The 12,294-nt window shown below is 39.8% G+C and overlaps 1 protein-coding gene across 8 annotated transcripts in view; it reads right to left on the reverse strand.

The window, feature by feature from the left end:
* Positions 1–8,934: 8,934 nt before the first annotated feature.
* JMJD4 (jumonji domain containing 4) overlaps positions 8,935–12,294 on the reverse strand; it is a 108,015-nt gene continuing 104,655 nt past the window's right edge. For 5 of the 8 annotated variants that reach the window (XM_067145821.2, XM_067145827.2, XM_067145826.2 and 2 more), the window contains exon 5: positions 8,936–9,763. In XM_067145821.2, coding sequence (XP_067001922.2) covers positions 9,317–9,763 — 447 coding nt within the window. In that variant the 3' untranslated portion in view covers positions 8,936–9,316. Of the gene's footprint in view, positions 9,764–12,294 lie in introns of all 8 variants that reach the window. The other 3 variants (XM_068227288.1, XM_067145822.2, XR_010859857.2) reach the window with 2 other exon arrangements.

The raw sequence follows: 12,294 nt of genomic DNA on the forward strand, positions 1-12,294 counted from the left end.
CCGAGGTACGAGTCCAACAACACGCATCAGCAGTGGCACGAATTGATCCATCGCTACCCATGGACACCTCCGTTCAGGCTATTCCTCCTCCAACCACTACTGCCACCCCCACTTCCAATTTTCTCCAGCTTACTTTCTCCGCTCTTTCCGGTACTCGACGCCCTATCACTTGCTCCCGTTTCCTCCAACCCGCCCCAGCAGGAACTCATTCCTTCTTACTTACTAGTCCTTCCTCTGACTTCCATTCACCTCACGCCATTTTCTCCACCCTATTACGCTACAACATGCACCGAGAAGATGTAGAGGATTTCCGCAAAACTACAAATGGAGTCATCATCCAGGTTGACGGAGACACTGCTGCCAACCTTCTCACCACGGCCATCGGCGCTCAACGTCTCGGATCCAACAACCCCCTTCAAACCCTCCCACAGCCATCCCTCAAAAATTCCAGCTCCCCCACCATGCTACAGCCTCCTTAGTTGCGTCATTCGCGGCGTCGACCTCTCTATTTCTGAAGACACGATCATCTTCAAGCTCAACGTAGAAGGCACCCCGGCGAAAAAGGCATTCCGGATCAGGAACGCCACGGGTCCAACTTACATGGTCCGGATTCTTCTCCCCACACCAGCAGACATCGACCGGGTAATGGCCAGCGGAGTCTCGATTCACCGTCACCACCATAAAGTTGAACCTTCACGTGCACCGCCTCCCCAATTCATCAGGTGTGAGAGGTGCCTTACCTACAATCATCATCTCACCACGCACTGCACTGCCCAACGCCCATCGTGTGGACACTGCAACCAACAACACGCTACGTTCCGATGTTCCAACACCCACCAACCACCCCAGTGTCATACCTGTGGAGGCACTCACCCCGTATACTCCCGCCGTTGTAGAAGCCGCCCTTCCCCTCCCCATAATCGCCCAGACCTGGTGGCCCCTATTAGAAACACAGACCCGCCCACATCGCCCAATCGCTCTCTGTTCTCACCACCCACTGTAGAAGATCTCATTCGTTTTGTCACTCTCTCCCTACTCAACATTCATCCCTACAATCGCTCCTTAGTCCTCCATCACCTACAGGCCGCAGCCAACCAAACCTTAAACCTCCATTTCTCCACCACGCATTCCGGCTTATATTCTCATTTCAGTTTCACTCCTCAGTAAACAATGGTTTAATCTCCCGTACTCTCCCGTATATCTTCCAGGTCTCTAAGTGATTTACAAGAACAATGTCCCATGGTTAAATATTTTCACCGTTCGCTGTCTGTCTTCATATCTGGTATCCCAGGCGTCGGATAATGGACAATACCTGAAGATTTTAAAAAGCTGTAAAATATATTTTAAAAAAAAAACTGTCTGAAACCCTTCCACTTGTTGCTTGTATGTATGTTCTAAAAAAAAAAAAAGAAAAGCAATAATAAATGAATAACTACAGTAGTAACATCCTTAGGCATAAGCAAAATTCCTCCCCCATCTCGTCCTTCTTCACATCCTTTACTCACCTCCTTCTTCCATCACATCTCCCCAACCCGCCCGCATCTCTTGGCCAGAGAGAGGGCGTAACCCTCTAGGTGGCTCGCCCCACCCCTTCAGGGTGGGGAATGAAAACATTCTTAGATAGGCAGAAGTTTTGACAAGAAAATTGATCTCCTGATAATTCGCAATGTGTCCTTAACTGGTTGAAGGTGCATTGATCAGATTTCTGTGGAGCATGAGATTCCTCATGTGAAGCAACATGGAGAAAATACAGTATTCAAGCATGGTAATGCTAGAGCACATGATACCAACTTTGCTTGGCAATTCCCGCAAGAGCACCATGTGCAACGAATGGAGTGGCCATCCAGAAGTCTCGGCTCGAATCTGATCAAACAAGTCTGGATCAACTAGAGCAATGCATCTGAGCAAGAATTCTACCACCCCAGACACTACAAGCCCTTCAAGATGCCCTGTCTGCCTCAACTGACAGTGCAGTGCCTTGTCAGAAGCATGAGAATGCGTTGTGAAGCTGTTATCCATGTGAAGGGTGGCAATACTCCTTATTAAGACACTTAATTTCTATGTAGCCAGTTTGTTGTATGACCAGAAACCACATTGTTTACAACATGTTGTGAATGGCATCGTGCATTGAGTGGATAAAGAATGCTTTTCATTTCAGTTCTTAATTGTTGCAAAGAAGGTGGTTTGTTTACATAACATGTCTGTTTTCATTTCAATATTTATGCACACCATGGATGTATGAACATACAGAAACGATACCATTTTCTTTATTTGTGAGCAGTGTACATTATGGTATTTTTTAGGAATAGAAAACAGATGACTGAAAAATGTTAATATGTTTAGCATAAATCACAATTTTTTTTGCACAAAAATACAATGAACCATTGTTCTCAAGTTAAATCTACATGAAAAGTAAATAGCTTTTTTTTTGTTTTTTTTTTGTTTTGTGTCTGTAGAAGAATTACTTCAGGTGGGATTTATGAGCAAGCATTTACTCTAGACGGCATTTACCAATGGGCTGAAGAGAGCATACGAGATTGGAAAATCATCTTGCTAATGCAAAGTAGAGGTAGAAATCCAAGTGAATACATCAGTGCTGCTAACTTTAGTGTAAGAGGAAATGTATCATTTCCTCAACGAACCATATAACATGTTCCCTTGACCCTTGCACAGTGCTCATTACCCCCATTATGCCACAGTCCACATGAATGCTTAACACTAGGTTTACCGCAGCGGTCAAAATGACCTTTTTCGGTTCTGTTTTCTCTATCACTCTCATTATGCGGTTAGGACAAACAAATCCTTTGGAGGCTTTTAATGATTTTAAGTGTACTTTTCGGCATATAGCTTCAAATACCCATAACTCATTTCTAGTTAGTGCAATGAGGTCATATACCTACTTTTACCGGACGGTCATTTTGACCGCTACTGCAGTAGCTATATATCAGACTTTTGTCGCATTCATTTAGAGTGGAATATCATTCTAATAACCTGTAACAGTATATTTTATTACTGCAGTATCGAATATAGCGTATTGGTGTGCTACAACAGGGCAGTTGTTGGCTCATTTCAAACAATGATTCAAGTACACTGACAAGAAAATATAGCCTGTATTTGTTCAGTAATGAATGGTGTGCAATCATAATGAACAGTCAACTGTCGTGCTCAGTCGTTACAAACATTCAAACTAGATTTCCCAATTATTTGTAATTAACTCTGAAGAAATATGTTCTCACGTAGTCTTTTGGGGGATGCCGAAATTCTGAACCATTTACATAATATTTTCCTATAATAGTCGAGCAATCTCAAGGGTTGTGCGGCGCACGCACAACAGCAAAACTGCTGATGAAAAAAGGTAAGCCTATTTGACATTAGTCATTTTGTATTTACATAATTCTGTGCACAGTGTAAGTAAATCATGAGGTTTCTTCGATTCAATGATAAATTTACCTGCAAGGATCACCTGAAAACTGATAGATTTGTGCTTGTATCCATTGTGTGGGACAAATTTTGATCTAATTGTACTATTTGCTACTGACCAGGTGATAATCATTACTGTGGATGAACAGCCCTTTCCCATATATGCAGTATATGGCCAATGAACCAGACAAGTTTGGCTGTCTGTGTGGAAGCCAAGTATGTCGTAAATGGTTTTCCCTATCTTGTGAAAGATGAAACGCGACCCACCGATCGGTCTCTAAGTGAACATGTAGTATTGCGTCGTGCTGAGCCTTTCATCAATCATGGAAGAAATATCACTAGTGATAACTTTTTCACTTCACTGAAACTAGCAAAATGTAAATCATTGAAGAAAAAGGAGACAAGTACCATAGGCACTCTGACACGTAGTAGGAGAGAAGTTCCTCCTTCTGCGATAACCAGCAGTGACCCACGCTACAGCACAGTAGTGTACAAAAATTATGATGCAACTCTCATGTCCTACCAAGGTAAAAAGAACAAGAATGTCCTCATTCTCAGTACAGTATATACTGATGTAAGCATCAGCGAACAACATCTGAAGAAAAAAACCTGAAGCAGTACCTTCTTATAATTCTACCAAATTTGGTGTCGACATAGTTGATCAAATGGACCATAAGTACCTGGTAAAATCGATGAGTCAGCGATGTCTTCTTCAACATATCAGATCTTGTTGGTATAAATGCTTATGCACTGTATAAGGCAACAGCCAGCAAGCAAATACCAGGTGTTTCTGAGACAGCTGGCAACTGATCTAGCGCATCCATGTGCGTCTTGTCGGATTAGTAGGTCTTTCATCACCATCATCGCTGTTGGCTGCAACAACGAGGCCCTAGCCTCTGAAGAGAGTTCACATCGCAGACAGTGTCAGGTCGCAGTTTGCAAAAGGAACAAGACAAAAAAAAGGTGTGCAATCTGTAGAAAACTGGTCTGGCGTAAGTGCACTTCAAAGGTGACCAAGCAAAGTGTGCGTGTACAGTGCGACAAATAAGTTGAAAAGAAGAAAGTGACCTTCATTCAGATACATATATAATGTAAGCTAAGTGTGTAAGAAGAACATTCTGCCATACTAGTGTATTTATTTATTTATTCATAATAATGTTTACAAGTCCTACATGATCATAATTAAATTATATAGTGTCTATGATGTTTTTGTACTCAATTTGAATGTTTTCCTGGCACCAGTATCCTCAAGAAATGAATTTGTGTTACTATCGGTCAAAATGACCGCTTTGGTAAAAGATGGTAGAAAGAATGTTTGGTAATCCTAGTGTTAAGCTGAGAGATAACAGTTATACATACCGAGTAACTCAGGAAAAGTTACCAACACTTATGGAGTGACATGTCAAGACATACTGCTATTGAGCAAAATATGTCACAGTAAGCCTGGTGTTAATAGCAGCATAGGATGGTGAACCTATATACCACGCTGATGACAGTGGGGACTGACAAGGAGTGTTAAAATCCAGTAACTGTGCCTGGACGGGAGGCACACAATTCAAGGAATTGTGTAATCCTTGGCATACAATGTGGTGATCCTCCCTCGGTATAGTCTGTCTTGGTTAACTGGAATCTTCATGGTGTTCATGCGGGTGCCCTCATAAGCCCATGAGTTCCAACATTAGAACTGACATCTCCAGTTTTATGAGGACCCATAATATGGCCCCTATCAAATTCTTTCCACTGCAGGGTAAATTGCTTAATGCATCAACAAGGCATATTCTGTATTTGGTGATCTCCTCCCTATTGCTTAACTACACTCAGCACAAAATTAGGGGAACAGGTTTCTAATGCTGTGTAGAATCTCGACGTATGGATTTGTGAAAAGAAACACATATTGGCGAAGGAATTGCATGCTTTATTTAATTAACCCATGTACACCCACCCGCCTTGTGCACTGACATTGCTAGGAATCCGCCAACTTTTCAGTATGCAACCTTGGTGTTGCAGGCTTTTGGTTAAAACAGTATGGTGGGTGATCGACTGCACGTATTATCACGGGACCTGTTTTATATTGTTGAGAAATTCCACGCTATTGCTCACGGCACAAAAAACAGAACAATACAGAAATATAATACATAAAAAATCCAGGGACAACTTTCTAAGAAGATCGGAAGTATCAGCTACCTCATTGTTAGCCAGATGTAAATATCTGCTCAGTTCGGGAAATCTGCCGCGAGGCATGACAATTCTAAAATAGGGTGTATCAACACTTACATCTTTGCACTTACATTTTTCGCATTAGAATACAAAGAGCAATATATACACGTATTTCATTCGAATTTGTCTGAGAAAAGTCGGGATCAGCACTGGCATACCTATTAGTTTTGTCTGCTATGAACTGTACAATGTTGTCATCTAAGTACTTCTGGAAAATGAAATCTGTACTTACATTTCTACATATGCCACTACCAGGATTCACACCACTTGCTCCAAAAAAGTATTGAATAATTGGAGAATTCTCTCTAGGCACCCAATTCCATTGAACAGGTTGCTCATCAATTTCACTAAAATCACTTTCACTCTCGCTTGAATAATTCGATATAACATGCACAGGATCACTAATAACTTCTTCCTCACTATCACTGCTGAAATCGGAGCTAAAACATCAAGTAAGCTTTGAATTTTGCTATTACTGAGCATATCGCGCGAGCAAGCAACTTCCTTCTCAGCCATCTTGTCAACAACAGAATACCGAATTCTCGACCGATATTTTAATCAATTCTCTTTGCCAAAGAAGCATACCAGAGCACTCTGATGACACTCCTGCGACACCAAGAACAGATTTCAGGTAGAAATGTTTCCAGAAAAAGCCAACAGATGTCACAAATGTCTCCAATATGTGACCTTGCACCCCGGCGTATCAGGCTGCTGGTGGAGTCCTGGCCCAGCTGCTCAAGGGTGTATCAGTCCGCTTACGAGTGCATAGGAGTTAGATAAGAAATGTGTTTTTCCACCAATCAATACACAATTTATTTTAATAGATTAAACTAGTACCGGATTCGGCTCTTTAACGGCCATCATCAGCTAGTACATAATTTGTTTTTGCCATTAGACAATTCACAAGTTGTTATTGTATTAGGCATCCGGATGTCTAATTTTAACAAGTGTCTACCTATACGTACCATTTTAATGTGTTGAAACTTTTTAAGTGTTATATATTGTGGCCTGTGTGTTTTAATATGTTTTACATACTCATGTTTTAATTTGTAACTTTTTACCCTGACTACTGATATTTTAATTATATGTTATTGTATACATTTCCATCCCCCATTGGACATCCGGATGCCTAATACAATAACAACTTGTGAATTGTCTAATGGCAAAAACAAATTATGTACTAGCTGATGATGGCCGTTAAAGAGCCGAAACTGGTACTAGTTTAATCTATTAAAATAAATTGTGTATTGATTGGTGGAAAAACACATTTCTTATCTATACTTTGAATCTGTCAATACGGAAAATGAAATTTATAAATAATAAAATGCATAGGAGTTAACAACAACAAAACCATTGCACTTAGCCATTCACCACAGTTCGCAACACAACAGATGAACTACCACAATCACAATGTAAAATTCTTGCTAAACACCCTGCATACCCGAGCGACAGTTGTCTAATACCGTGTTGCACCTCCCCTACCTTCAATAACAGCTGCACACCTGCGTGGCATGCTGCGCATGTAACGCCGGATGACTGTGTGTGGAACGGGGTTCCAATCCTCAACCAGTGCTTCACCGAGGTCATGTAATATTTGTGGAGCATTTTTGCCCTGCCGAATTCTTCTCTGCAATATATCCCATAAGTGCTCCAGTGGATTTAGGTTGGGGCTCCTTGCAGGCCACTACATCACAGAGATGTGCAATCGTTTGAGATGATCTCTGGTGTTTCGTGCAGTGTGGGCTGTTGCATTATCATGCACTAGAAGAAATCAGGCCCTACACTAAGAGCAGCAGGAGCAGGTCATTCACGTTGTCCCTGATGTATACCACAGCTTTCAGACTGTCAGGTACCACCACAAGATCCATACGATTATCAATCATGATCCCTCCCCAAAACATGACCGATCCACCACCATGTCTGTCTACTTCCTGCATAAGACATTCAACTATTCGCTGTCCTCGTCGTCTCCACACGCGTTGACGGTCTTGTGATCCATGTAAGGTAAACCTGGACTCATCTTTAAACATTACCTAACGCCAGTGTCTTAGTTGCCAGTGACGATGTTCTCTCTCTTTTTTTTTTTTTTTTCTGCTAGTTGTTTTACGTCGCACCAACACAGATAGGTCTTACGGCGACGATGGGACAGGAAAGGGCTAGGAGTGGGAAGGAAGCGGCAGTGGCCTTAATTAAGGTACAGCCCCAGCATTTGCCTGGTGTGAAAATGGGAAACCATGGAAAACCATTTTCAGGGCTGCCGACAGTGGGGTTCGAACCTACTATCTCCTGAATGACGATGTTCTCTGGCAAGTGCAAGACGAGCTCTATGGTGTTCCCTAGTGATGGGAAGTTATACGAGCGGGTTTTCTTGAGCATACGCTATTCTCTCTTAATCGATTGCATATGGCCTAAACACACAGCTGAGCACCAGAGGTACTTGTAAGGTCACTTCGCAATTCCCTGGCACTACTGGAGGCCTAGCTTAATGCTGATAACCATAGGAATCTGCTTTGTTGGGCAGTACTTTTCTGTTTATGGTCTTGTCCACAGCGTCTAACATACCCTCTTGTCTCCGCATAACGATGCCAGAGCCTGTGCACAACGGATGTAGACACTGTGAGGCCGATAGCTACATACCGCATTGTACTCCCTTCCTGACATAGGGCAACAGCTCAGGACACTTTCGCTTCGCTTAGATGCCTCATGCTGATGGTCTCATACTCGAATAATGCATATCATTGTCACCAACGACAGTGGTTCATGTATTGTGGACTACTTTGCATTGAGACCCGATCAGACTGGAAGCATGTTTATGTTAAATAGGGTAACCTGTACGCAATTAAACCAGCGAGACTGCGTTATTACGGTATGTAGCAGTTCGTTTCAAGTTGTACGTGTTTTGTGCTCCACAACATAAACTTTTACAGTATGTCAAATATTTGTTCCGCTAATTATTGTGCCGAGTGTACTTGTCTGATGCGTCACACATGCTCGTTAACACTATTGCTATAATCGTGGTACCAACACTAACATACTCTGGTACAAAACACAGCAACTCTAGTCATTTACACATCCATCAATGGTAAACTAAAAAAGAACTTTAGTTTTATAGCGAGTTCTTCCCAATTATGTCCTAATTGGACCATTCCATCTGTATGATTAAGTTTTCTTCTTCATTGAGTATATTTTTGGTCAAACAACAAATCAATCCCTGTCTCAGTCACCACAGTTCTGCCCCTCTCAACCACCGTTATTATTGCCGGAGTTGCCTAAACTGGCCACTTACACAAAGTGTAGAATAAGTGGCATGCAGGAATCGCGGCAGTTTTTCTACCACAAGAAAAAAGTGCATGTGATAGAGAAGGAACTTTAAGAGCAGAGATGGGCAAGAAAGGGTTCTAGGGGAATAGGACATTGAAACCATTCCAGTTGCTTAATGAGGACTTGATATTGAAATTATCCAATCTATCATGGTCAATGCTTACAGAAGACAACACTAAAATTCAAAGAATTGTTTCAAAATCCTACTATTGTATTTTTTCTATCATTCCTTTTCCTCAGGAATTCACATTTTCTTTGTAAAATTTTTATTTTTCTACCTTGATAATGTTTCCTTAATGTATAAGGTTATGGTTATTTTCAAGTAGGTACTTATAATACAAAGAATTATCTCTTATTACTAGCTCTCAGTGCTAGACATTTTTGAAATAACAGAGTCTATTTCTTCAATTAGGTTCTCGTGATCACTTCCTAAATTCTTAAAAAACTTTAGTTTTATAGTGTCACTGTCAGTCAGGAAAAGTTGCAAAACTTTTTGTAATTGTTTAATGTCAAATAAAATATGTTCTTTCCCCAAAAGCCAACCACCAAATAACATCACAGGCTTTTCATGAAGGAAATAATCCAACCTTTTTGTCACAATACAATGTAAAAAGGTATAAAACTCCTCATAGTCAATCCCATAAGAAGCACGTAATATAAGTTGGCAGTGTTCTTCCCACTCTTCCATATCTCGACAGTCATCCACCTCTTTCTTCACAGCAGCCAAATTTGTTTGCAATGAATTCAACATAGCCTCAATGTTGCAACCATTTACCCAATTATGATTGATGGATATTGTGTCCTCCTGTAAGAATAGCATATAAAATGAGAATAAAATTATGTTTCAAAACTACGACAATAGCATACATAAATCTCCACATCTTAGAAATATTTGGGAACAATATTTCTTTAAATATTATCAATTCTACTTCCACAAAACCATGCCAGTAACTTAGATATTGTGGTTTCAATTTATAGTAGGGCTAGAGATACCTAGGTTCTAGGGTATCTGGTTACATGAGCATTATCTGGTGCAATTGGATAATATATGAGTAATAAGAAGCCAGTACCCACATTACTCAGGTACCTGTTTCTCTCAAAAAATATGATTCTTGCATTACCTGGCTACATGTTCATTACAATTATACAATCTATGTATAATCTTATGATAATGAGAAGGATGAATAAAGACCAGTTATTTCAAAATGTTCACACTAATGCAAAAAAATAAGAGACTAAAGTTAGTGTTGTGAAATTAACTGCACCTTATTTAAAAACTGTGACACATAAATGATGTGTGAATACCAATATAAATGTAAAAGAGTTGGCTGATCTTTTCCTCCTGCATATACACCCATTTGAAAGGGAGGAATTTCCTCATGGAGAATAGGTACATGCCCCACCCACAACATGAGTTGAAATAATTTTGTCACATACATTTCGTCTTCAGGGTAAGTTCATTTATTCAAAAATTTAGGCCTATACTTAAACCTGACAGCCAAATATTAGGTTGGTTTTTTTCCCCTTTTGGTGATATCTGAAGCCTTCTCTTTTCAGTTTCGACTCAGTTAATTTATAACTATCAGATCCTTCAGTCTGCTGACACTAAATGTATGGTAACAGAATTATACCTGAAAAAGAAACAACTTAAAGTCTGTTACCATATGTTTTCTTTTTCAGATAGTTTATATTTTTCAAAATTAGTTTTGGCAGACTGAAGAACTTAACAGTTATAAATCTTTTCTTTTTATCAAAAACAGAGCATAATGGACCAAAACTTGTATATTCCAACCAGTGGACAAATCTGTTGAAAACCTATTACTGAACAGGTTGTGAACAAACCACATTACTTTTACAAAAAAAAAATACATATTTTTAAATAACAAAATATAAGAAAAAAATGAAACATTAAAGTTAGGTTTTAGTCCAGTTTCCATGTTGACAAAAAAAAAATCTCTGGGCAGAGAGCTATGGTTAGCAAGAGGACAGATCGAACAGTCATGCTAAGGCTTGAAAAGCCTGTGAACATAGTGGGCAGAACTGAAATACTCGGACACTATAAAAAATGAAGAATGAGAAATTTGTTGGTCCTAACAATGAATGGTAATGGAAAAGCAAATCTCTGTAGACAAATTGCTACAATTATCAACAGAGATTTGCAAACTAATCTGTACTTAAGAAAACCCATACCATTAAACTGACACATACAGGGAAACTTGCCAGAAAACCAAGACCCTTAAATCTATGTACAACGATCTGGGTTCCAGGGACGTTCTCAACTCATGAGTCAAACGTTCCCCAATTGCAACAGTCAAGGGAGGAAGGAGGTCTGAGATTGCTCTTGGTAAACTGTCAGAGTGTAGTAAATAAACAATTAAAATTCGGTACATTGATGGAATCTTATGAGACTAATGTGGTGATAGGAGTGGAATCGTGGTTGAGAGAAGGGGTGGGTAATAGAGAAGTATTTCCAGAAGGGTACACAGTCTATCGTAGAGACCGAGGAGATAAAAAGGGAGGGGGGGGTGTTTATTCTGGTGAAGGAAACTTATTGTTCACATGAATGGTTTACCGATGAAAGGGATGAAATATTAGGGATAAAATTAGTTTGTCATAATATGAAGGAGGTGGGAATTATAGGAACATACAGGCCTGGAAGAGAGGAAAGAGACATGGAAATATTTGAGAAATAATAGATTATACTCATAAAAACAATAATAATGATATGGTAATAATTGGGGGAGATCTAAACTTGCCTGAAGTTGAATGGAATGGAGCTGCAAGTGAAGCCCATGAACAGAAACTGGCAAATAAGTTAATTTGGGAGGGAGGATTTACACAAGTAGTACAAGAACTGACTCGTCTCAATAACTTACTAGATGTATTCTTGGTTAAACCATGGGAAATTGTTGATAAAACTGAGGTAATTGAAGGAATAGGTGACCATAAGGCTGTAATAATGGATGTAGGACTGGTACCAAAAAGGCTTAATAAGAGGGTCACACAAGACAAGAAATTGTACAGAAAAACTAAAGTTGATGAATTTGGGACTTACCTTAAATCACAATTCAGTTGTTGGATAAGTGAAGGGAGTAATGTGGATATACTTTGGGCTAAATTTAAAGGAATCATTTGGGAAGGACAGAAGAGATTTGTACCTGTTAAGAAGGGTAAAATGACCTCAGACCCTGTTTATTATACAAGGGAAATAAGAAAATTAAAAAGAAAATGTAGAATAGTAAACAGGAAAATCAAAGAGGGTAGGGAGAATAGAGAAACTAGAAAACAGCTAATGAGGGAACTGAATAGAGTGAAAACGGAAGCAAAAGAGAATTA

This window comes from Anabrus simplex, chromosome 4 (assembly GCF_040414725.1).
Source record: "Anabrus simplex isolate iqAnaSimp1 chromosome 4, ASM4041472v1, whole genome shotgun sequence".
Lineage (NCBI taxonomy): Eukaryota > Metazoa > Arthropoda > Insecta > Orthoptera > Tettigoniidae > Anabrus > Anabrus simplex.